This window comes from Psammomys obesus, unplaced genomic scaffold (assembly GCF_907164565.1).
Source record: "Psammomys obesus unplaced genomic scaffold, mPsaObe1.curated_primary_1811, whole genome shotgun sequence".
In the NCBI taxonomy this organism is placed as follows: domain Eukaryota; kingdom Metazoa; phylum Chordata; class Mammalia; order Rodentia; family Muridae; genus Psammomys; species Psammomys obesus.
Genome location: NW_026587215.1, coordinates 2,889,826 through 2,916,109, shown reverse-complemented (window position 1 = coordinate 2,916,109; position 26,284 = coordinate 2,889,826). Strand labels below are relative to the sequence as shown.

General features: G+C 40.6%; 2 protein-coding genes across 5 annotated transcripts in view; both read right to left on the bottom strand.

Annotated features, from left to right (window-relative positions):
- Positions 1 to 7,398, bottom strand: part of LOC129673351 (UDP-N-acetylglucosamine transferase subunit ALG13 homolog) — a 19,299-nt gene extending 11,901 nt beyond the window's left edge. The window contains exon 1 of the mRNA XM_055603111.1: positions 7,368 to 7,398. The gene's annotated coding sequence lies outside the window, so the exon portion shown is untranslated. The remainder of the gene's footprint in view (positions 1 to 7,367) is intronic.
- Tnrc6b (trinucleotide repeat containing adaptor 6B) overlaps positions 1 to 26,284 on the bottom strand; it is a 221,872-nt gene that overhangs the window by 122,518 nt on the left and 73,070 nt on the right. For 3 of the 4 annotated variants that reach the window (XM_055603110.1, XM_055603107.1, XM_055603109.1), the window contains exon 4: positions 24,201 to 24,268. In XM_055603110.1, coding sequence (XP_055459085.1) covers positions 24,201 to 24,268 — 68 coding nt within the window. Of the gene's footprint in view, positions 1 to 7,367; positions 7,428 to 24,200; positions 24,269 to 26,284 lie in introns of those variants that run through there. The other variant, XM_055603108.1, reaches the window with a different exon arrangement.

Sequence of the window (26,284 nt, the reverse complement as noted above, 5' to 3'; positions counted from 1 at the left end):
GCTGGCTGGCTTTTATCTTCTTTAAAAAACAATGTCTCCTACCACCACTGTGCCTTATACTGTATATTATGGGTGTGCCATCTTTGGACACAATTTAAGAAGGATTTTGAAAATTTGAAACTACAAAGGATTCTTAAATCTTTAACTCAGGCTAGACCTCTAATTTCTGCAGATCTTTATTTAAAAGTCACAAAGTAAAATAACTCCAAAACTAAATTCATGACCTCAACCTCATATCTGCCTCTCTCTCATCTAGATGGACCCTCACTCAGCGAATCATATTTACTGTTCTGCACAGGAGCGCAGCCCAGAGTCTGTTTAGTTTTCCCAAATGTCCCTGGGAATCACCTATTTCTTCCCAACTCTGTGTCAATTCTGGCTATACCACCTGGAATATTCTTATATCAGATGGTCAAAATGGTCACATGTGCTGCCCTCTGGGCCATTCCCCAAACCCAGTCTAAACAAGTGACACTCCTGCCTAGAACCTTTCCAACTTGCTCATGAGAAACAGACTTCTCACGCAGTTGACAAGACTCCATTGCTTCCTGCCAAGGCTTAACTTTCATTCTCCATTTCCCAAATCATCTCTCTCCTTAAGCATAATTACACCCCAACAATAATGACCACATATGCTATATAAAACTCCCCAAATATGCCAGTGTCTGCTCCTGCAGCATGCAGGGCCTTTGTATAAGCTTACTTTCATGATCTTACTTTGTAATCAAAAAAATATTCTGAACCTGCCAGCCTCCTCACTTAGATTCTTTCTAATTCAGCACTAGTGCCTAGAGAAAAATTTCATATTACTTTTTTGTTGTTTTTACAACACATACAATTATATATACTAACTCATAATGACATTATCATACATGTTCATAATGTATTTTGATCATATTCACCACCCCTCTTTCATCTTGTTCCCACTCCAGTTCCAATTCTCTTCCTCTTCCCAACTATCTCTCCATCTTCTTTCATGAGCTGCTCTGCTTTGAGACTCAATGAATTTTATTTGGATTGCTCACAGGAGCATGTGTGAGGGAGGGTTTCTTTACAGGAAGATCGGCAGCTTACCAGTGGCTACACAACACACACACACACACACACATACACACACACACACACAAACACACACTGAATATGTATGTGTGTACACATAAGTCTTCAGGGAGGGATGAGGCCCCCAAAAAGCCTTTCCTGGTTCCATGTCAGAATGTTCTCAAATAAAATCTTGGGTGGGTAATCATGCTTATACTCTGTGAGTTCAACAGGTAGTCAGCCATATCATGCCCAGAAGCCTGCATTCTATACTCCTCCATGCTTTCTCCAGTTCTTATACTCCTTTTGCCCCCTTTTCCAAGATGCTCCCTAGACTTTAGAGGGGAAAGTCACAGATATCTCACTTATGGCTGTGCATTCAATAGTCACATATCCTCAGTATCTGACCAGCCAGTGTGTCTCTGCAGTCATGGAGACCACTGTAAAGAAGCAGGCTCTCTGCCCATAGCCGACAGCTATGAGCATACCCACAGTTATTGGAAAGCAGTTTGACAGGCATACCATGTTCATTTAGCAAGCAACAGCAGTGCCTATGACCTTCCCAACCACACTCTTTTGATCAGATATGAATTCCTCCCCTGTGGATCAGAACAGGCATCAATCAAATCAATCAGAAAGCAGCTGGTTACCACATACTTTTCTATGATGCTAATATTTTAATACTTAGCATGTATTCACAGATTATTTGCTGTATAAATGATTAAATAGACAGTATTTTTTCCCCAAGACAGGGTTTCTCTGTGTAGCCTTTCTGTTCTAGACTTGCTTTGTACAACAGGCCTCAAACTCACACAAATCCGCCTGCCTCAGCCTTCCAGAGTGCTGGGATTATAGGCATGTGCCACTGCGCCTAGCTCGACAATATTATGTTTAAAATAAAATCCAAGACTGCAGGGAATGGTGGCATTAGCCTGTAATCCCAGCACTCAGGGAGGAAGTGGCAGGCAGATAGCTGTGAATTGGAGGCCAGCCTGATCTACAAAGTGAGTTTAGGACAATCAAGGCTACATCAAAAAAAAAAAAAAAAAAAAAAAAAAAAAAAAAAAAAAAAAAAAAAAATCCAAGATTAAAGAGTAAAAGCCATTTCTATGGCATTTGTATAAATTCAACAGCATTTTATAAAGTGGACAACTGACCTATATTTGTATTTAATACATCTTCTGAGTAAAAAAATAAATAAAAGTAGTAATAATTAGATTAAATATACTTTATATTTATATGCATGTATTCAGAACATTAAAAATGAAATGGGATACTATAGTTTACATTCTCCTTTGTCTTGTCAACTCTACAATAATTCCTGTAATATTACCTAAAAACTTCTGATATAAAACAGAACATATGAAAATCAGCCAAGAAAACATTCACAGGGGTAGGGCTGGAAAAAAAATGAATATAGAGACCGTATCAGCCAGGCATGGTGGCACACTCCGGTAACCTCAGGAATCTTATAGAAGAGGAAGGCATATCTCTGAGTCTATGTACCAAGTTCCAGGTCAGCCAGAGCTATATAGTGAGACCCTGCCTCTAAATAAATGCAATCAATCAATAAAATATAAATAACAGATTACCTTAAGAAAGAGGAGAGGGAAATAACATCAAAACACAGGATATGGGGACTTTGCTAAAAAAGAAAAGGCTCTAGTCTGTCCATATCCTTGTCCCCTCACTCCCTGAGCAAACTTCATGACCCTAGTGGTCACCAGAAAGCACAGAGGCCGTCTGCAGGCTATAAGGGCCCCTTCCTGGTTAATTTTAGGCAACGTGTCTCACACCTGTAATCCATACACTATGGAGGCCATGGCAGGAAGACTGCCACAAGTTCCAGGCCAGCCTAGGCCACAGATTATGATGTCTTTACAGTGACCTTACACTTATGTCTAACTCAAATGATTACAACAAACAAACAAACAAACAAACAAACACGAAGCCAGTCTTCTATACAAAGCTACAGCTGCCTCCAAACCTTTGCTCCTCCTGCCTTACCTCTGGGTGCTGCAATCATAAATACACACCATTGTGCCCTACACTCAAAGACATTTACTCATGAGCACCTCCTCTTGGTCTAGGCTCTGGCAACAGAGCAGTACGCAGGTTTCGCTATACTTGCTGTTCTGGAAAGGTTATTTTGTGTAGTGTCTCATACACAAGCAGTATATAATTATACTTGGTGAAATGATTAAGGGGAATTAAAGTAAAACAAAGGATGTTACAGAGTTAACTTGGAAGGCAACTGAGATAACTCAAAAGGTAAGTTTGAAGAGATTTTGTAGAGCTATAGAAAACAAAAGGACAAGATTACCATGACAAACTTTAAATGCAAATCTTCAGAACAGCAGTTCTTAACCTGTTAAGTAGAGACCCCTTTGGAGGGGGGTGGTAAGGACCCTTTCACAGAGGTCACTTAAGACCATAGGAAAACATATATATTTACGTTATAATTCATAACAGTAGCAAAATTACAATGAAGTAGCAACGAAATAATTTTATGGTGTGTGTGTGGGGTCACCACAACATGAGGAATTGTATTAAAGGATCGCAGTGTTAGGAAGGCTGAGAACCACTGCTCTAGAACTAGCAGAAAGAAAAACTACCATCCATCCCGAGATTATCAGTAAAGGAAATTGTAGAATTTTATCCTACACACAAGCTATGCCAGATACCAAGTAGCTGGCTATTAACGGAGGGTCAAAATTCTTAGATTCTCTTAGCATGTACATCAGGTATAAGGAATGATTGCTAAAGAAATATATAAAAGAAGGAAAAAGAACATTTATCCCTCCCTCATGGGTTAAATCCCTCTTTAGGCGAAGTGACTTCAAGTCACTCCAGCTACTCCGTGGTTTTAAGCATAAGAAGCAGGTGAGACAAGAGGGATTAGGATAAATCCAGGAACAATACTATACTGGGAAACAATTAGCTTATGGTGTTACCTCTCCAGCCAATGCTCAAAGACCCCATCTTGAAATAGTAAATTCCACTTAAAGTCTAATATCTAAATGATGACTAACAACTAACAAAGGGACAATTATTTTGAGTTCTCCAAATAAGGGCTTGCAATGAAAATACTCGGGATACCTCTGTTGCCAGGTACTTGTTCTGAATGCTGCATATATGCAACCAAGTTGAATGATTTACTGGGAGGGACCAAGTACATTCTCTATTCACCTATGTCACTTAACCAGAGTAAATTAACTCTTGTTAAAAATAAGGATCTCTTAACTCTTCGGTCCTGGGTTATCTGGTGGCACCACTGTAACTGTTCAGCCTGTTCTGTAAACCCTGACGACTCTCATTTCAGCATCTGGTAAAGTCAGAGGTGGAGAAGGCTCTGCCTCAATTTTTAGACACTTCTTAAAGGGCTGTCCCAGCAGTGACAGCAAAGAGCAAAAGGCCACTCAGAGCTGAAGAGCACATCACATTTGTACCATCTATCGAAGAGGCCAATGCTTTGTGCAGAGCAGATGGAAGGCCAGAAACACTTCTGATAAATATTATCAGACGCTGTGATGGGAACCCAAGCCATATCTTTCTGACAGGGTAGTGCAGGAGAATAATGACTTACAGCTTCAAGCCACAAGTAGCACAAGGAAAAAATGCGTGGGGGTGGAGGCTTAAGGATTATGTTTACTTTCTCCAGTAAGACACTTCCTCTGCATACACTGTGTCATTTAAAACATAAAAGCACACATTCAAGTTCTAATACAGCTGGGGTTTGCTCCTCATAGCACCAAACACATCTTTAAAGTTTTTAACCCAACAACTCATACTATGAGCAGAAAACCTTAAAGAAGACACAGTGAAGTCCATCCATCTGCACACTGGATGTGCTACTCATCTTTATTTGCTCTGAATTATCACGATTTGGTGAGAATAGGAATTGGCTGTGCAGGAACTTAGACCCAAAATGGCAGCTGTGCTTCAAACATTCACCAGAGCCATCGGGCTTAACATTCATGAGACCAGGTCTTGTTTATCTCACCTCTCCACCATCTCTGAGAAAGAGTACTTATGAAAACATGTCAGTGACTGGGATAGCATTCTGCTAATGTGCTCTAATACCATTCTCCTCTCTGCCCAGGAGAGCCAACACTGCTCTGGTTCCTCTTTGCAAGAGGGAATAAACCTACCATTCACATGTTTACAGTCCACAGAAAGAAGCTGAAGGCAAAACATGGCAAGCTGAGTTTTTTCTCTCTCTTCAGCCACAACTTAGGAAACAGGAGTGAAATGAATCACCCACCAAGTAAGGCTCCAAATAATTGCTTTCATTTTCAGAGAAAACAACAAAAACCAGCTCTAATTTTCCTCAGAGCCAGCACAATGCAACCCTTCCTATCACTGAGGTAATTTCTATTAATCCAAACTGTAAAGATAATTCAGAGTCGAACGTGTCTTCCTTTCTAATGTAATGTTTCTAACTCCTTACACAAAAGCTGAATTTATGTCACCATAAAATTTACATGGAAGCATTTAGCACTCTAGGCACTTCTCTGCTTATAACCATTACTAATATAACAACAACATTACTTTAAAAAATAATAAAATGATGGTTCTACTGAGACAGAAGACTAATTATCCTTACGTATTCAAATGGAAAGTCTTTTTGTTAAATTAGCGTGAAAAGTCCCTTCATCTACACACAATTGGCCCAAAGAAACAGGCCATTTTCAGCACGAGAGGCCAACCCATTTTAACAGTGAATAAAGCTTTTGAAAAGACTACACACCCTCTTCCACACTGTCAAATTTTCAAAATGGTCCAGCCGTTTCCCCATTTTTTTTTTTAACACTTTAAGGCTCAGCTGCTTAGCATATCATAATTAGATTAATTAAAAAGGAAACAACAACCAAAAAACAAAAACTGCTCCCTTCTGATCAAAATTATTTTCTATTATGCTTAATTAGCTTTAATCCAAGTCTATATATTTAATGGTGGGATATGACAATTCAATCTCTGCATATTTCGCACGTCTTTTCTAAACTATACTTTGTAGCAGATTTAGAAGAATGGTATCTTTCTCTTGCCAATATGCCACAGCACAAATCAAGAGGACACAAATTAGGAGAAAAGAGGAAAGAAAACAAGGCTTCTCAGAGCCAAAGATGTACTGGGGGAGGAGGAGGGATTTTGTCAGGGGTTGGGGTAATTTACCCGCCACATCACAAACTACAGTCCTTTCAGCACACTAGACTGAGAGGCATTACATCACACTCTCACAATGATAGGGGGAGGTGGCCCTGAGAAAGCAAGTTTTCGGCTTTCTTTCCAGCCTGCGAGCAGGCTTCCAGAATCCTGCAATACGAGTAATGGAATTTAACTTGAGGCACTGCACTTTGAAGGTTACCAACGACCACACAGACAGTCATTTTAGGATACTGAATGACCACTTTACAACAAATATATGTCCAAAAAGGCACATACCATACACACGCACTCAACTGGCATTAAAAATGTAACAGTAAACAAAATATTTTATTTCATGTGAAATGGAGACCAATGTATATGGAAGACTGGCAAAGAAATAATTTCTAAACAGTAAAAAGCCATTTATATCTTTAAAACAATCGTGTTTACAAGGCAGTGCTACCATTTGGTTGAAGGCACGATCAAAATAAAAGCGCATCTGGCTGCACATTTGAGAACACACACTAAGACCCAGCGCAAAGGAGCCCGCGCATTAGAGGGATGAGCCACATACTGCTTGCATTTCAAGCAGGGGAATCTACAGCCCCTAAATCTTGTGTGTTCGGTAACCCTCCAGACCCATTTTAAAATGTATCTCACTTTAGGCTCTACACATCACCAGGAAGGATAGCCCGGTCTGAGAGAGAGAGACAGAGACAGAGACAGAGACAGAGAGAGAAGCTTTCCCATTCTAGGGCTAGTCCTCCCGATCCTTTGTCGGCCTTAGCAGTCGAAAGAATGCAAACCCATTTATATTTATGCAAATTTTTGCAGCAGATTTAAGGGGGGAGGGAGAGGTCTGTGTTTTTAAAAACCTCTTTCTAAATATCAAATTTCAATTACTCACGGCTTCGTTTATTTGCATGATAGAAATGATAAAAAGCTACATATAAACTAAAAGTGCAATTAAATCACTTCAGAATTTAAATATTTTACCAAGTCTTTTCCATTTCTAAAATGCTGAACCAAAAGTACATCACGGGCATGATTTACAGATTCGCGAAATGTCTGAAGCCAGTCTCCATGCTAGAGAAATGTCGATTTCCAACACCACTAGTGAGAACGGTTAACACGATCCATATAAATCAATTGGTTTTTAAAAATTGAAAATATTTACCAACCTCATAAAGTGCAGCAGTGCTTAAATCCAGCAAATTGAGGCATACAAGGTAGAAATGGAAATGAAAAAGGTCCAAAAAATGAATTCTTTTTGTCTATCTGTATTTTGTATTTTAAATATTCAGAAACCAGCAGAGACTCTGTCGGCCATTTTGGCTTGAACTAACTCTCTCGCTCACTCTCCCTCCTGCTCTCTCTCTCCCCCTCTGTCTCTAAAGGAAGCAGCTTTTTGTGACCTTCAAATAGAGGCGGATCACGTGACTTCGGGTAGGGTTGTCAATCAGGAAAGGGGAGGGCGCTGGAGTTGAAGCTGCCTTAAAGAGAAAGCGGCCCTTTTCCATCGGCTTTCATTTGTGCAACGCTGTTATCCTCTACTCCCGCCTACAGATACTGCATGTGAAAGTGGCAACACCATAAGGGTAACAGATGAACAAAATAGAAAAACCTTCATTGGTTTATAGAAATATGCTCAGTTGCTAACGATGCTTGCAGATCCTGGATCTGATCTTGGCTCCCTTGCTAGTTATTCTCTAGATGTTTGGGCAAGAACAGACTGGCAAGCTGCTCTTTAAAAGGGGGCTTAAACAAAGCTTTACCTAAACAAAAAGAGATTTTCGTTTTCAGATTAAGATGAAATAGGACACGCTGATTTTTTAGTTACCTCTGAAAAACAAAAAAAGACGGAAAGTTACTGTACCCATTCATAAACTGAGTGGCAATTCAGAGAGGTTAAACAGCATCCAAAATCACACAGCTCAGCAGAGCAGAACAGTAGCTGCTCTCCGCCCTGAACTTGGCACCTTATTGTGTCACTATAGCACTCAGTAGCCTCTCCCCCAAACCCAAGTAAAGCCTAAGCCAGGACTTCACCAAGGGATCCCTCCAGGCTGGGCAGCTCTGAGTCATCTTTAATCTCCTCCCAGCTGAGGAAGTCTCTCAGAGCCTGGGCACTCAATTAAAGCCTACCCAGCTTCCTGCAGCCCAAGTCCTCTTCCTCAGAGACACCATGACTCCTCCTGCCTAGCAGAGCAACCCTGGGTTTGAGGTAGAAGCCCTGCCCTTGCCTCCCTGGGACAACGTTTGGGACAACGTATGGTGTGGAGGTGGGTAAGTCATGGTACCTTGGTTTGTTCCTTCCTTCCTTCCTTCCTTCCTTCCTTCCTTCCTTCCTTTCTTCCTTCCTTCCTTCCTTCCTTCCTTCCTTCCTTCTTTAAATGTTTTTATTTAAACATTTGAATAATAAACATAGTAAAATTTTATTTTATGTGCCTTGGTGTTGTGCCTGCATGTATATCTGTTGTGAGGGGTGTCAGTTCCCCTGGAACTGCAGTTACAGACAGTTGTGAGCTGCCATGTGGGTGCCAGAAATTGAACCCAGGTCCTCTGCAAAAGTACCCAGTGCTCATAGCTGCTGAGCTATCTCTCCCAGACTCTGGTTTCTTTGCTACAGTGGCTCTGTTCACTTTATTCTGGTCAAGTTAGTCACAGGCCAGGAGTGGTGGTGCATGTTGCTAATCCCAGTAGAGAGGTAGGTGGACCTCTGCTCTACACAGCAAGCTCCAGGCCAGCCAGAGACATCCTGTGACCCTATCTCAAAGAGTCAGTCACTACCCAAAGCAAACATCTTGAGCCTTCGAGTGCAAGCCAGGCCTTCCCGCTGAGCACTCCTAGGACACACTTTACTACTGCAGTTGTTTAGTTTATGACAGAAACTGTCAACTGTCTGCTGGCAAACACCACCATCTTCATCATCTTCAGTGAGGTGTCACACTGAAGACCAAACAGCAGCTGGATCAATGAATCAATGAAATCACCTGGAGCTCTGTTTAGAAGAGCTGGGCTAAACAGAAGGTAACAAACAAATATAAGTAATTTAGGGGAATGAATGCCAGAGATCTCCAAGAACCCCCATCCATTCTATCTATTTTAAGAATTCTTTAGGGACATAAAGAAACAGAAAGAGTAGGCTGGCCACGGTGCTTTTCCCAAACGAACGAGGCTGGCAGGAGAGAGTGAGCGGAGAACCAAGGACTCTGAAGGCCGGGCTTTCCTTGCATAGAACCTGGTAACTCAGTGTAAATTCTAAGTGTTTGTCTTTCTGGCTTTCTAGGCCTTTACACTATCCCCTCCACTTTTCCACTCAGAAAAGAACAGGAAAGGAGCTGCTTTGGGGCAAGCAGAGGCCACTGCCCAGTCAATCTGGCAACACCGATACTCTGTGGTATAAAGCACCTCCACTGCCAGCCAGACTGACGGAGACCTGGACTGACAACTGAGATTTGGGCAAAGGCAGGAGACTCCCAGGCTAGAAACTCTGAACATTAACCCATCTCTACCCTTCCAATACCTTCTGGATGAGTCATGGAAACCTTATGTGGAACATGCTCACTCCGTGAAGACGGGTGGAGACTGACTACACGGCCACCTTGTTTCAATTTGTGATGGTCACAAATTTTTATTCTGTTGTCTCTATTCTCTGAAGCACAGTCTTATTGCACAGATGCTTAAATCTATTTCCTATTTTACTTGAGACTACACAGAGCTTCTTACTCCTTTCGCTCTTATAACCTTTCTTCACCTGACCAATTCTTATACAACCCAGGTCGATAGATACATAGTTATACAGAACATGTGGTGGTGGTAAACACCTATAATTCCACCATTTGGGAGTTCAAGGCCAGCCTCGGGCAACACAGTGAATTTGAGACCAGCCTGAGCTACATGAGACTGTCTCAAAAAATAAACAATGGTCTGGGAAAGGAGTGCTGTCAGTAAAGTATCCACCATGCCATCCTAAGGAACTGAGTTCAATCACCCATGTGAGAAGAGCACCTGAACACCAGAGGCTGGCCTCTAGCCTCCACATCCACTGACACAAATGCACACACACTCAAGAAATAAAACAGGTGCGCAAATAACATATTTACTGATAATAAATCATGAAAAATATTTTAAAATAATTCTTTGATATATTTGTAACATTTATTAAAGACCAGAACAAATATTCATACTTCAGTTATTTTACATGAATTAAATGTTAGCCAAATATTTGATACTGTAGGGCATAGGGGATCTTTAATATTTTCAGAGCTGATCAATATTTTAATTTTATACTCACTAACATTGGGAACATCATTCACATATTTGTACATAGTACAAAATGCAGAAATACATTTAGGGCCATTTCAGAAACTCTTAGAATTTTCTCCTAATCCCAAGCCAAAATTCGTCCAAAGATATATATTATTAACAGCAGTTTAAATAGCAATCTTTAAAATCTAACATTCAAAGACAACAATACAATCCAGAGATATACCAATTTATACTTAATGCTGAAGAATGACAATGGGGAAATATATTAAGTCTGTTTTCCATAATTAAAATGTTATGCTCCTGTAAGAGTAGACCAGTCTGTATGAAAGGGAAAACACTGCAATCAAACATACCACAGTCTTGAGCCTGAGCCAAGGCGTTTCGGGCAACATCTGCTGGCACTGCCCCACGTGAAAGCGTGTGTACAAGAGTACAGTGAAGGCCCACAAAGCAGCACAGGTGAGCACTGCTGCAGACACCTCAGATTAATCACGCATTTGATCTCTGAACCAATTTTTAGTCATTGTGCATTCAGGAATGTTTTACTGCTGCCCAGTATTTTTACAACCCTCACATTCAGTTACACAGTCCTATATAGGATCACAACCCACGGTTTCAAAAAGCTATGGCTTGGAACTAAAGAAATGGATCAGCAGTTAATAGTAGTTGCTGCTCTTCCAGAGAACCTAGATTTGATTCCTAGCACCCACACAACAGCTTACAACTATCTGTAACTCCAGTCCCTTGCACTCCCACACCCTTTTCTGGCTTCCACAGGCACCAGGCATGTACATGGTACACAGATGTACATGGAGCCCAAAGACCCATACACACAAAAAGTAACATCATCATAATTTTAAAAAGAAGCTGGGACCTAGCATACATGAGACCCTGGGTTCAATAACCACTACCTATGGCACACACCTGCAACAACTAAAAGCCAGCTATAGCTATATATAGCTACATGGCTATACCATCCTGTCAGGAATGATGAAGGGAAAGTGCATTCAATTTAATGGATGGTAGGGAAAATACAAAGTGTCAAAATCAACTCAAGAAAAATCAAGGCACTGTGCGTGGTAAAGCACAAATGCAATACTAGAACCTAGGGGGTAGAGGGCAGAGTATCAGGAAGTCAAGGCCAGTTTCAGGTACACAAGAAATCAGTCAGGATGGACAACAGGAGAGACTCTGCCTCAAAACAAGCAAGTAAAACAAAACACAACACAACAAAACAGTAGCAAAAGAGCCCAGCAAAAAGTCTTAGATTATTATAAATTAAATCAGTTGTTTTTGGCCAAAGAACTTCAGAAGCAAAATTATAAAAATTCTTTTAAAATATAAAAAAAAACTGTGAACGCAATAATAAATCAAATTATGTATTTTTACAGACTTTATCTTTCCTTGTTTCTATAAGGAAGGGTCAGAGCTTTCAAAGTCTCCAAACACAAGCATACCAAGCATCGGGCAGTTTTATGGCTGCTTTGAGAGATATGGGGTAAGATTTGTCTCCAGGAGCTCATCCTGGCTTTCTTACTGAAAACACACCCTTGATCAATGGTTCTCAACTTGTGGCTTCTCTTGCAGATAACTGGGTTCAGTTTGCAGCATCTATATGGTGGCTCAAAACTGTCTGTAACTCTAGTTCAAGGATATACATACATGCAGGCAAATATTCATACATAAAAGATAAAAATAAACCTAAAACAAGAAAAAAACCCATATGGAAACTGACTGTTTCATAAGTGGGCTGTGTGTGTGTGTGTGCACATAATTAGAATGACCCTACATATAAGATAATACTCCTCCTAGAAGCCACAGATGGCCAAATAAAAAGTCTAGTGCTGCTGGGAAGTCGTGGCTCACACTTTAAATCCCAGAACCTGGGAGGCAGAGGCAGGAGGATCTCTGAGTTTGAGGCCAGACTGTAGTCTACAGAGTGAGTTCCAGGACATCCAGGACTACACAGAGGAAACCCTATCTTGATAAAACAAAAAACAAAAACAACAAAATAGTCTAGCACTGAGATATCTGCCCCTCAAAGTGTTGTTGGTCTGAGATGTCCTAAGGACCCCCAAAATAATACAGGCTACTGGCACTGCTGTTGGCTGTCCACCAGGCTTGATGCTAAGACACTATTGCTCAAGATACCACCCTCTTTGGTCACAGGACATGAAGAAATCAAGTTGATTCTAACAGGGAAGTTTCCTCTCCTACGGGTTAGCTTTCACAGTAAGGAAAGGTGCATGTAGCTGGCTGGCAAAAGAAAGTTCTCAGCAGTCTTACCCGGCTGGGAATCCTGTAGGCTACAGTAAGGACCAGACTGGCAAGATACACCAATTGGCGCAATAGCAGCACATATGGTATAGGAGTAACCAACTATTTTCTGAATGGATTTAAGGTCTAACACTCATTGAGGGCTAATATACACCTGGCAGTATATACTGACCCAGAACCCGTTGGTGAGGAGACCATAGGCTTTATGGGGTTAACCTACTACTATTATTTTTCTAAACTGATGTGGTATCAAATTGCTCTCTAAAAACCTAGATAAGTGTAGTTCTCAGCTCTCATCAGAGAAGCTTATCTGTGCAGGAGACAGTGACTAATGTGGAAACTTTTATCTGGTGAAAGTGAAAAGAATATGTATCTGTAAAATTTTCAGCCATAAATGGGAAAAGTATATGACAGAGCCTCTCACTGAGGCTCAGAGAAAATCTTGAGAGAAGGAGTAAAAAGATTTTGAGAGACAGAGAGATTGGGAAGGATTAGGGGAAAACAGTGCTTCTGGACATGACGATATCAACATCCTCTTGGATTTCTATCAGGTAGGGCACCCTGCCCCAGATCAAGTCTTTCAATAGTCCAGCATAGAGAGGTTAGGGGCTCATCAGTCCCAATCCCTAGCTAGGGAGCTCATGACAGTTGATGTGTACTGGAGAAGGGAGAGAGTCGGTTTTCTTCAGCAGTGTGGTCCTGCAAAGGTCAACCATGCTCCCGTAGACAGTTCAATGTCTATGCATTGATAGGTAGCACAAATTAGACATGAAGTTGGGAAGAGATGGTAGGATGTATCTAGGAGGAGTTAGGGGAAGGATAGGGAATGAATATGATCAAAATACACTGTATCAGTTGGGTTTATTGATACACACCTTTAAAGCCAGCACTAGGAAGGTAGAGGCAGGCAGGGTGAATCTCAGTCCACTCAGGACTATCTAGTGAGACTCTATCTTAAACAAACAAATAGAAAGACCATACACAGAAATACTCAAAGAATTAACTATATTAACAAAAGAGAATTACTGAATTCAAACTCATTGCCTCGTGTTGTATGGTGGAATATCTCACAACTGTAGAAATTAAGCTTAAGCCCATAAACTGCCTTTGAAAACTGTCGCACGTGTGTGTGTAAGATATGGATTAAAGCTCACACTCTGCATAGAGATATTCCATTTTCTCAGCAGGAGTTTGGAAAATGCTTTATACTTTTATTCTTGCATCTTTGTCAAAGCTCATTGCCCATATACATGAGGGTTTATCCTTGAACTTCATTATTTGTTCCATTGATTTATGGTCTCTGCTTTGGTGCTGATTACATTTGATATTGTTCTTTTTTGAAAAAAATTGTTTTTACTATTTTATTTTACATTTCATTCAGTTTCTTCTGTTACACAAAACATAAAAAATTACACATTTGCAGTATAGCCAATGTTTTATTGCATGTATGTATTATATAGTATTTAAATAAAATTAAACATATCTATTTGCCCTCCACACACACACACACACAAGATAAAACTGTAGAGAAAGGCAGGCTCTGGGCTCAATGGTCACTACTTGAGCACCTACTAAGTCACTATTTGAGTACCTACTGTGTAGCAGGTATTTTGCTCAGAACCACGTACAGGAAGTTGTAAAGCTGTTTATTATCTGAAAAGACAATGTTTGAACACTTGCCTAATGTGTGTGAGGCCCTAGTTTCAATCCCTAACACTACAAAATCATTCAACCAATCAATCGATCAATCATGGTGTCATAATAAAAATGAGAGAAAAAATTTTCACAGTAGAGGTGAGATTTAAAATTCTGAACTGGCCAGGCACGGTGGTGCACTTCTGTAATCCCAGCATTCCAAGAGGCAGAGGCAGGAAGATCTCTGTAAGTTCGAGGCCAGCCTGGTCTACAAAGCAAGTCCAGGACAGCCAAGGCTACACAGAGAAAAAAGAAAAAAAAATAGAAAAGAAAAGAAATAAAAATTCTGATAGAGTTTTCATTTTCTCCCTTTCCTTTCCTTTTTAAAATTTTATTATTATTATTCTCCTTTATTCTCTCTTCTTTTTATTCCAGGCCTGGTCAAACTGACTGTATGGCTGAGCATGATCCTCCTCTCCCTCTGTCTCCTAGGTGCTGGTGTTACAGAGACAAGCCACCAAGCCCAGTTTTACTAGATGCTGGAGACTGAACCCAGGGCTTTGTATATGGTACCTAGGCACCCTTCCAATTTAGCTATGTATACCTCTAGTCCCTTAAACTGAGTTCCAAGGATGAGGTCTGCCATTTGCCAAAAAAAGGAAGCCGAAGAGACAAAAGCAAAGGCTTTTTAAATTTTTCTAACTTCAATACTACCAAACAATGCAGCAAGGGAGGAGGATGAGAAAAAATGTAACTGTGAGTTTTGTTTCTGCAGTCTTACCTTCAACATAGTTGGAAGGCAGAAACAGTATCCCAAACTACCCAAGAATCCCCAATACAACATTCAATATGCTTCAGATTATGTTGGAAATTAGAATGCTACTATTTTAATCTATTATATTTATGAATTAGAACTGTAAAGATGTTTATTTTTTTCTTCTCATTTTCTCTTTTTTCTTTGTTTGAGAGAGATTTCTTTATATAGTCCTGGCTGTCCTGTAACTTGGTACTTAGACCAAGCTGGCCTCAAATACAGAGAAATCTTCCTAACTCTACTTCCCATGTGCTGGGATTAAAGGCATGCACTATTATGACCAGCTTTATTATTATTTTGTGTGTTTGTACACGCATTTGTATAGGCATCCAAAAAGGCCAAAAGAGATCACTGGATCTGTTAGAATGGAGCCACAGGCAGTTATAAGTTGCCCCAAATGGGTACCAAACTTAGGTCTTCTGGAAGAGCAACAAGAACTCTTAACCATTGAGCCATCTTTCCAATTTCAGCCCTTCTAAAGTAGAATGTTAATAAATCAAGCTCACATCACCTCATCTGGCAGGAAAAACATTTTTAAACCCTCCCAAAGGGCTGGAGAGAAGTGGTTAAGAGCACTGGCTGCTCTTCCAGAGGTCCTGAGTTCAATTCCCAGCAAACACATGGTGGCTCATAACCATCTACAATGAGATCTGGCGCCCTCTTCTGGTGTGAAGACAGACCACTCATATATGTATATAAATATAGTGTATGTGCATACATGCACACGCACACACACACACACACACACACACACAAATCTTAAAAAAAAATTTCTGGGGCTGCAAATGCAGCTTAGCAATAGGGTGCTTTCCCGCCATGGGCTTGGGTTCATCTAGCACAACAACATCAAAAATAGCCTCAAATTCCTTGTGTGTATGTGTTCCTGTGTGGGTATACACATAAACATATGTGCACATGTGTGGAGAGGTCAGAGGATAATCTCAACTGTCATTCCACATACACTGTTTGCACACACATTTTTGTTTGTTCGTTTTGAGACAAAGTCTCTTTTGAGCCTAGAATTCACCACATAGACTAGTCTAGCTGGCCAGTGAGCCCAGGGATCCCCCATCTCCCCTACCCGGTCTCCACCACCACAGTGCTAAAACAACAAGTACACAATCTCAAGGTGAGCATTTTCATACATAGATTCTGGGAACCTAGCTTAGATCCCCAAGCACTTCAGTGGATAAGCTATCTTCCCAGTCCAAACCTTAATTTAAAAATAAAATAAACAATCAGAACATTAAAACGTTGTGTACACATTTTACTTTAAATTTTACATGTATGGGTGGTTTCCTTGCATGTATGTCTGTGTACAACGTCTGTGTCTGATGCCCTCAGAGCCAGGTAAGGGGGCCATATCTTCTGCAACCAGAGTTATAAACAGTTACGGGATGTCATGTGGTTATTGGGAATCAAACCCAGGTACTCTGGAAGAGAAACAAACCTTTTGGTCTTAAACCATGGAGAGCTGTAATTATAGGATTATACTAAGAAGCCCAGTTTGTCATTTTAAAACTAAATTGCCATTTTTTTATTTAGTTCTTCAACTTAGGTAAATATTTGTTGGTGTACCATCAGAGACGAAATCTTGTCATTTGTAACACTGGTAAATCTTGGAAGACAAATTAAGTAAGCCAGTGTGGTGGATTGAATGAAAATGGCCCTTTTAAGCTTACACAGTTGAATGTTTGGTTCAAAGATGGTAGAACTGTTTGGGAAGGATTAGGAGTGTGTGCTACCTAATCTAACAAGATATGCCACTGGGGTAGGTCCTGAGGTTTTGAAAGCTGTATTTCATGTTTCAAATATCTAAGAGAAAGGATTCTCAATGTTCTCATAACAACAACAATAGTAAAATCAATCTTTAAGGTGGTAGGTGTTAAGTACCCTGATTTATATATGACAAGGGCTAGTATCCAAAATATATAAAGAACTCAAGAAACTAGATATCAAAAAACTAAATAATCCAATTAAAAATGGAGTACAGAGCTAAACAGAATACTCAACAGAGAAATTTCAAATGGCCAAGAAAAAGAAATGTTCAACATCCTTAGCCATCAGGGAAGTGGAAATCAAAACAACTTAGGGATTCCATTATACACCTGTCAGAATGGCTAAGATAAAAAACAGTGACATCTCATTCTGGTGAGAATATGGAGCAACGGAGCACTCCCAACACTGGTGAGAGTGCAAATTTGTACAGCTACTTTGGACATCAATATGGCTGTTTCTCAGAAAATTGGGAATCAATCTACCTCAAGACCCAGCAGGATGCTCCATCATACCACAAGGACATTTGCTCAACTATGTTTATAGCAGCTTTATCTATAATAGCCAGTGACTGTAAACAATGTAGATGTCCCTCAACCAAAAAATGGATTAAAAAAAAAAGTGGTATATTGAATAAATGGAGTATTACTCAGCTGTTAAAAAAAATAACATTATGAAATTTACTAGCAAATGGAGGAACTAGGAAAAAAATCGCCCTGAGTGAGGTAACTCAGAACCACATGAACAAGCATGACAGATCCTCATTTACAGGCGGATATTAGGATAATCATGCTACAATGCACAGACCGAAGAGAGCTTAAGAGGAGATGCAAGGATCTTCCTGAGGAGAGGACATAGATTGCTTGGGTGGAGGAGGGGAGGTGTGGATGGAAAAAGGAAAGATCAGGTTGGAGGAAAGGAAGGAGAAAATATGGAGACACGACTGTGATAGAGGCATTTCGGGAGCCAGATAGAAACCTAGCGCAATGGAAATTCTATGGGATCTATGAGGTTGACACTAGTAAAGACACCCAGTGGGGAACATGGAGCCTGCACTGGCCAGCCTCTGTAACCAAGCAAGGCCTCAAGTGGAGAGACTGGGACATCAACCCAGTCATAAAACCTCCAACCTACAGTTTGTCATGCCTGCAGGATGTGCTGGACTGGAGCCTAGTATAATCATCAAAGAGACCAGAGAGACTTCATCCAACAATGATGGGAACAGTTGCAGAGTCCCACAGCCAGATATTAAGGAGAGCTCAGGAAGGCCTGTGGAGGATGGGGAGAAAGGACTGGAGGAGCCAGTGGGATCAAGAACAGCACAAGATACAGCCCACAGAATCAACTGACTGGGACTCAAGTGGGCCCACAGAAATCAGGAAGCCCATAGGGATCTGACCTAGGTTCTCTGCATATATGCTACGATTGTGTAGCTCACTGTTCTTATGAGATTCCTAACAGTCAGAGTGGGGCTGTCTCTGACTCTTTTGCCTGTCTTTGGAATTCTTTTCCTCCTACCAGATTGCCTTGTCCAGCCTTGATGTGAGAATATGTGCCTGGTCTTACCGTAGCTTGTTATGCCGTATTTGGTTGATGACCCTGGAAGGCCTGCTCTTTTCTGAGGGGAGGTGGAGGGGGTGGAGTGGATTAGGAGAAAGGGGAGGCAGGAAGAACAGACCTGGGGGAGGTCTCCTGGGGGAGAGGAGGGAAAACTGCAGTCGGGATGTAATATATGAGAGAGGATTAAATAAAAAGAAGAAAACGTGATTTATTATTGGCAAGAAAGTAACATGCCTGTGTCTGAACAGAGGCATTGGGAGGGTGGATCACCCATGCACAGGGCAGCACAGGCACTAGGAGGATCTGTCCTGAAACAGCAGGGCAGATCTGTGGGCAGGCTAGAAAGTATCTCAAAGGGGCCATTAGAAACCCAGAGATAAGACATAATCCTTAAGAAAAAGGCAGCCAAGAGGCTGCAAATATATTTTATACAAAGTAAATAATAAGCAATGATAGTCTTACAGAAACACTTGAAAAAAGCAGTAACAAGCTAATCTATCTGCTGGAATACTCAAGAAAGCTCTGGATATCAAATATGGACCAGAGGCACACACCTTTGATCCTAAAGCTCAGGTGTATCTCTGATTTGAGGTTATCCTGAAACAAGGAAGGAAGGAAGGAAGGAAGGAAGGAAGGAAGGAGGTAAGCAAGCAAAGAGCTTGCCTGCTCTGGACATCAAGTCAAACAGCATGCCACTAGCCACTTTTCTTTTGCTATTAACAAATAACATCCTAGAAATTTAGGGTTCTTGATAACCTCCTACCTCGCATTTTCCAAGTGGGTGTACGGAACAGGAGTGGGAATTGAGGGCCATCTTCATTTATTCAACATGTATTTCTTGGTGCTTTTGTGTGGTAGGTACTTCTTGGGTAGAGACGAAGGTGATGAAAATCCCCACCCTTGCTCGCAAAGCCGGGGGTCTAGGAGAAGGCCCCCTGAGCCTGGCCTTTCGGCTGTGTGTACTCGGGCTGTACTTTCCTAGTGTCCCTACGTCATCTACAGATTCCTGGTGGAGAGAGGAATCCAAGGAGGGTGCTGAGGGCAGAGCTAGCCATCCATCTCATTAAATGGTCATAACATACACTAGCTTCCCCTCAGGGTACTTCAGGAGATTCTGGATGTGAACATACATTTTCACCTCTATTTATGTAATATTTAAGATTCAAAACATTTTATAAGCACATGATAATAATATCTCTGAGAAAGAGCCTTAAAATACCACTTTCTTTCTTCCTTCCTTTCCTTTTTTGCATTTATTTTTTACATTTTTTATTTTTTGAAGCAAGGTCAACATGTAGGCCAGGTGACCTAGAACTTGCTTTACAGTCAAGGCTGGCCTTGAACTCCTGATCCTCTTGCCTCTGCCTCCCCTGTGCTAGGATGAGAATTCTGAAATTGAATGTAACCGCCACATCCAGCTCTCACACCTTTCCTTTCTACTAAAAGATTCCATAAAGTTATAGTATTTGTAAAAAAAAAAAAAAAAAAAAAAAAAAAACACAAACAGGCAAAGTAGGCTAGGTGTGATGGTGTAATCCTTCAATCCCAGTATTCAAGAGGCAGCTCTATGCATCTGAGGATAAGGTCTCATAAGTAGCCTGGTCTACATAAGTAGTTCAAGGCCACCCCTGACTAAAAAGTAGGACACTGTCTCCAAAACAAACAAACAAACAAACAAACAAACAAACAAACAAACAAAGCTGAGGTGGTGGTGCATACCTGTCTGTAATCCCAAAACTCAGGGAGGCAGAGGCAGGTAGATCACTGTGAGTTTGAGGCTGGCCTGGTCTATGAAGTGAGTCAGCGGCTATACACAGAAACCCTGCCTCAAAACAAACAAAAAAGCAAAATAAAGCAAGACTTCTATTAAATTAACCACAATTCCCTGTAAGCAATATGAGATACCCTATCTATCACTGGTTAGTGTCACCACCTCAGTATACAAGAGACCAGTCTCATAGGCATCTGAGGAGAACCTTACAAAAAAGCATCCAGAGCTTACTTAGTGCAGTTCTCCTCCTGCCTGGGGGCTGTCTCCCACCAGCCCATGAAGTCAGGAGGGGCAGGAGACAAGAAGCAGGCCTGGAATGGCTGGCGAGCACTGTACGGGGATCACGCATCCTGGGAACCAGTGCAGGGAGCTAGTTCAACTTTAATTCCAGAGAACAAAGGCTATATACCCCTTGGGGAGGTGAGGGGGGGCTCCAAGAATAGGGGTACAGAATTGGTTGGAACTAGGCACTGCACTCCCAGATGAATCCATTCATAAGCAGATACTTTTTGTTGCTGGAGACAGGTTCTTCTGTATCCTAGTTTTACTGGCACAGTTTTATAGAGACAAGTTGTGACGAGAACAAGCTACACACAGATAAAGACAGAATGAGAAGGAGCCAGAAAATTAGAACAAATTGCTAGAGTTAGTTTGAGGCCAAGCAGAACAATTCAGTCAAAAGCCAGAAGAAGCCATACTGAATCAGTCAACTTGGAGAGGAGTTTGAACCAGCCAGCTACAGTTCAGAAAGAGGTAGAATTAGTGAGCTTATTCTGCAGTAAACCTCTGAGATGACACTTGCATCAGGCAAATAAAAGTTACCTTTACAGGTAACCTTGAATTGATTCTCCTGCTTCCTTCTTCCAAGTGTTGGGATTACAGGCTTGAGTATCACACTCAATTTAAAAGTCCATTCTTTTTCTTTCTTGCAGCCATGGGGAACTCAAGTCCAAGGCCATGTACATGCTAGGCAAGTGATCTACCACTAAGTTGCAGACCCAGAACCAGAAGCCTATTATTTTTTTCACAACAGAGTATACAGAAACCTAAGTCTTCCTGTTAATAAAACTTAGTTGTATTGGAACAAGTATCAGAATATAATGCTGTGTTGAGTAGTTGTTGTGGTCAATGTATTAAATGGAAAACAGAGAAAAAAAGATAGACCAGCTAACAAAATTAATTTGGGGGAATGGAGAGATGTCTCAGTGGTTAAGAGCACTGTCTGCTCTTTCAGTGGTCCTGAGTTCAATTCCCAGCAACCACGTGGTGGTTCACAACCATCTATAACTGGGATCTGATGCCCTTTTATGGCATGCAGGTATAGAAGCAGATACAGCACTCATAAACATAAAATAAATAAATAAATCTTCAGAAAAACAAAATAAATTTGGTTTTAATCCTTAAGAGTAAATTTTATAATTCTTGTGCTCCATCTGCCCTCCTTCCATAAGTATATACCCTGTCTTACCAGTAAATGAGCAATTTTGGGAAATCAACTTGTTGGAGTCTGTCTAGGAACCAGGTATAGATCACAGTGGCAGAGCATTTACCTAGCATTTGCAAAACCTGGGTCCAATCACCAGCACCACAGGAAATAAAACAAACAAAAAACAGAACCCATGAAACAAATAAATGAAAAATTTATTTATTTTTCCTCAAACAAAAGAACAAAGCTACTTCCCTCTGACCCTCACAGAGGGTAAACATATTCAGGGAGAGAAGACACATTTCTGCTTAGTTACTTAAATACTGGGTAACAGAGCAGACCCAGAGTGAATGAAACAACTAAAGAATGAACAAAAACAAAGAAGAGTGGGGACCACAGTGCTCACCTAACAAATCCATCCTTAGGACCAAGCCAAACCACACAACGTCTCAAGGTTTGGGGGGCTTAGAGAATGGTAAAGATACCACACAAGATATTCAAATTTAATGGTGCTGTTTGAAATTTTCTAAACATGTGCAGAATCTGCCCCCCAAGAATTTCTGAGTCCTGGAAGAAGCCAACTCAGGACAGGTGAAAGTTACCAAAGAGGCCTCTGAAGACAAAGACAGGTTTGTTTAGGAAATGGACACCATCTAAAGAGCATTAACTTTCCTTAGTGTCTAAGAAGTAGTCTTCATGTTCTTTCACTATTTTTCCCAACTTCCTATTCCTCATGAGACTTTGGCCTTGACTGCTGTTACTGTGTTAACCACAGTCCCTTCTGAGCACTGCTCAGGGACAGCTAAAGAACTGACAGAATAATTATAAGCACCTTAAAGTAAGCAATATCTGGGACCAAATCTTAAATTCTATTTTGAGTTGTGCTGACACAGGTGGACCTCTGAGTAAAATGGAGACTATATGCTGCAAGTGAAATAATACTGTAGAGATGGCTCAGTGGTAAAGAAAAATGGGGTTTGACTCCCAGCATTCACATAGCAGCTCACACATCTGTAACTCCAGTTCCAGGGGATCTGATGCCTTCTTCTGGCCTCCATGGGCATCAGGCATGCATGTGGTGCACAGATGTACATGCAGGCAAAACATCCGTACACTTAAAATAAAAATAGGTGACTCTTTAAAGAAAAAACAAAACAAAACAAAACAAAACAAAAAACTAACCGAGCCATTAACAATGGCATGTACCTACCTTAAATACAGAAAGCCCTTGACAAATGCAACTGTGATTTTTATAGGACAATATTGGGGGATAGGAGAGTGGATTGGGACCATGGAGAAAATCTCCTGAAGTATTTCTCCTGCCTTTTTACTGAACCAAATAGATGTCTGGCATTCTAATTCCCTAAAGAGGAATTGATGCCATCAGCCCATCTAAAATGAAAGTGCATTAAACAGAATGGAGCAAAGTTAGGATTTATACTATGAGCTATTTATAAAACTGCTAGCTTAGCAAATTCAAGGGCTGTGAAGATCTCCTGGTTCCCATTCACAACAAACACAAGGCAAGGCACTCTTCTTTAATGAATGTGGCCTTCTGGCAGCACTCTACTCTGCATAATTCATTCTTAAGGGTTTAGGAAACATCATTTTCTTAAGATACACCAAAATAAACTATTTTCTAGGAAAAAAAAAAAGAGGTAGAAAGATGAGAGTTTTCTTTATAGATTTTTGGTAAATCTCATGAATCACCATCCCATTCAATTTAGAAAACTACTGTCTAAATAAAACTTGGGAGTTATGTCAGTGCTTTAAGCCCGTCTTAAGTTGTTTTTCCTTTAAAAGGGCATATGAAAAACCAGTCTGCTTTGAAATACAATTTTCTAAGTTCTGTGACAGCTTAAGGGAAAATAAGATCAATTCCACCACTAAAACAACAACAACAACAAAAACACCAAAGGTACCAAATTTAAGTTTAAAACCAGCCACCTTTTCAGAAGTTGGAGGAGATAAATCCTGAATTACTGAGAATGTTGGCTACTTATGGTATTTTAGCCCTTTTCCATCGGATTAAAAACTTTGTTACTTTACTAGTGATCAGAAGTTTCAATTATCCCTAGAACTGAATTTCAGGAAGTGCTATGCAGACAAACTCACACTTGGAGTGTGCAGACAGCCCATTAATTGCCTCCGTCATGAAGACATTGCTAAGGAAAGGAAGCACCATTTTCATACTTTCTTTGGAAAACACCCAAACTTAATTAGTTCAATTTGGAACATCCTGAGCCTTAAAGCCTTTGCTTAAGCATAACATAAATTTTGATTAGCCAAGTGTGAAAAACAACAAAGCCAACTTTCTTGTCCCTCTAGTTAGTCTATAAATAGAAGCAAGGCATCAACAAAGCAACTGGCATGCTCTGCAATATCTGCGACGTCTACACAGCCCAGCAAACATGCTCGCAGCACACTGAACCAACTGCTTCTGGGGATCTGTACCAGGGCCCTTTTAATAAACTGTGACTCACTGTTTGCTTTCTTCTCCAGGAGGTGGAGTCTTGCCATGCCCTTCCATTACAAAATCCTCCTGTTCCACCTGCAAAGGCAAGCACCACAGGTCAGCAGCAGTCAGTACTATGATGCGGCTTACTCCAGTGCCAGGCCGTGCGCTGTGCACACCCACAGGGCCATGTCACTACAGTATCTAGAACAGAAGTGAAAGCCTGAGACACTCATTCTCCAGCTTTGCTGTCAGCACTTCTCCTTGGGTAAACAGGTTTACAGGATGAAAAAGGAAGAGTGTTGTTGATCAGTAACTCACACAACTCAGTCAAAGGACTATCATCCGGAACATAAAAGGTTATCTAAGAATCAATGAGAAAATATCAGCCCATGGAAAACCTGCAAAATGACTGGTAAGAACTTCACTGAAGAAAACATATAAATGGTCCCTAAATACATGAAAAGCTGCTTAATTACATGTCAGTTAGAAAAACGCAAATTGAAACCATGAAGAGATACCAGCAGACGGAGTAAAGTGACAAAGCCCAGCAAGGAGTACTAACAGGGATGAGAAGCATGGCAGCTCTCCACACCTAGTGGGAGGGAAAACTGGTACAACGACTTTGAGAAAGTTTGTCCTTACTTGGTATATTTGAATATAAACTTACCATATAAGCTTCAAATACATTTCTAGGTATGTGCTCTAAAGGAACTTTCATGAATATATAAAAGTATCTATTTGATATTATATCCTCTCAGCCCCTCTGAGACAGTTTTTTCTGTGTAGACCAGGCAGGCCTTGAACTCACAAAGGACAACATGCCTCTGCTTCCCAAGTGCTAGGATTAAAGTCATACACCCACCACCACCCAGAAGACAATAACTTTTTTTTTTTTGTTTCTCTGTGTAGCCTTCAATGTCCTGGACTCACTTTGTAGACCAGGCTGGCTTCAAACTCACAGAGATCCACCTGCCTCTGCCTCCCTAAGTGCTGGGATCAGAGTGTTGGGATCAGAGGCCTGCACCTCCACATCCAGCAGACAGTAACATTTTCAAAAGAAGAAAATGGAGAAATAAATATCCACTGACAATAGAATAATTAGGTTATGACATTTTTAACTACACACTCAACCCAGCTAAGTTAAGATCTAACCTTTGTTGAAAGAAGCAAATCATAAAAGAATACCTTCATCTCTTGGTATCTACAGAGGACTGACTGGCTCCAGGATTCTCAAGGACACCAAATCCAAGGAGGATCAGTACAAAGTGGTACAGAATTTACAAACAACCTATGCTAAGATAACACAGTATATACCAGTGAGCATAGAAAGATTTTTTTATTTTAAAATTATATTATTCATTTGTTTATGCATGAATGTATACATGTACATACATACATATGTAGAGAGATCAGAGATCAATTTATGATAGCTGGCTATCTCCTTTTACCATGTGGATCTTGTCAGCAAGAGTTTCTACCCACTGAGCTCTCTCTCTAGACCAATATATTTGTGTTTTTTGTTTTTTTTTTTTTGTTATTATTGTTTGTTTCTTTGGAATAGGATCTCATGTAGTCTTGGATGGAACTGAACTTGTTATGGACCTGAGGCTGACCTTGAACTTCTAATCCTCCTGCCTCTGATCGCTCAAGTGCTGGGGTACCATGCAACCACCATCCCAGCTCTAGATCTCTTTTAACACCTAATACAAAAGGAATGCTATGTGAATAGCTGTCATAGTGCATTTTGTTTATGGAATAACAAAAACAGCTCTACATGCTTAGTGTAAGTACAACCTTTTCTAACATTTTTCTCTTAGTACAGAGAGTAGTAGCACCCAGTGCCTCGTGCATGGCAGGGAAGGATCCTATGACTGAACTAGAGCCCCCACCTATTTCTCGCGACCTCAAGTATTTTCTAACTGTAACTGGTCGAGCATTTTGAATGAGGAATCAATACAGGGAGGATGGTCTAAACAAATAGGATATGACTTTACTTATGAATATGTACAAACACATATGTATATACTAATTCTTTTTATAGTAGCTAGCTTCAAACTCATAATCCTCCTTCCTCAGCCTATATACAATTATTTACTTATATTTTATGTG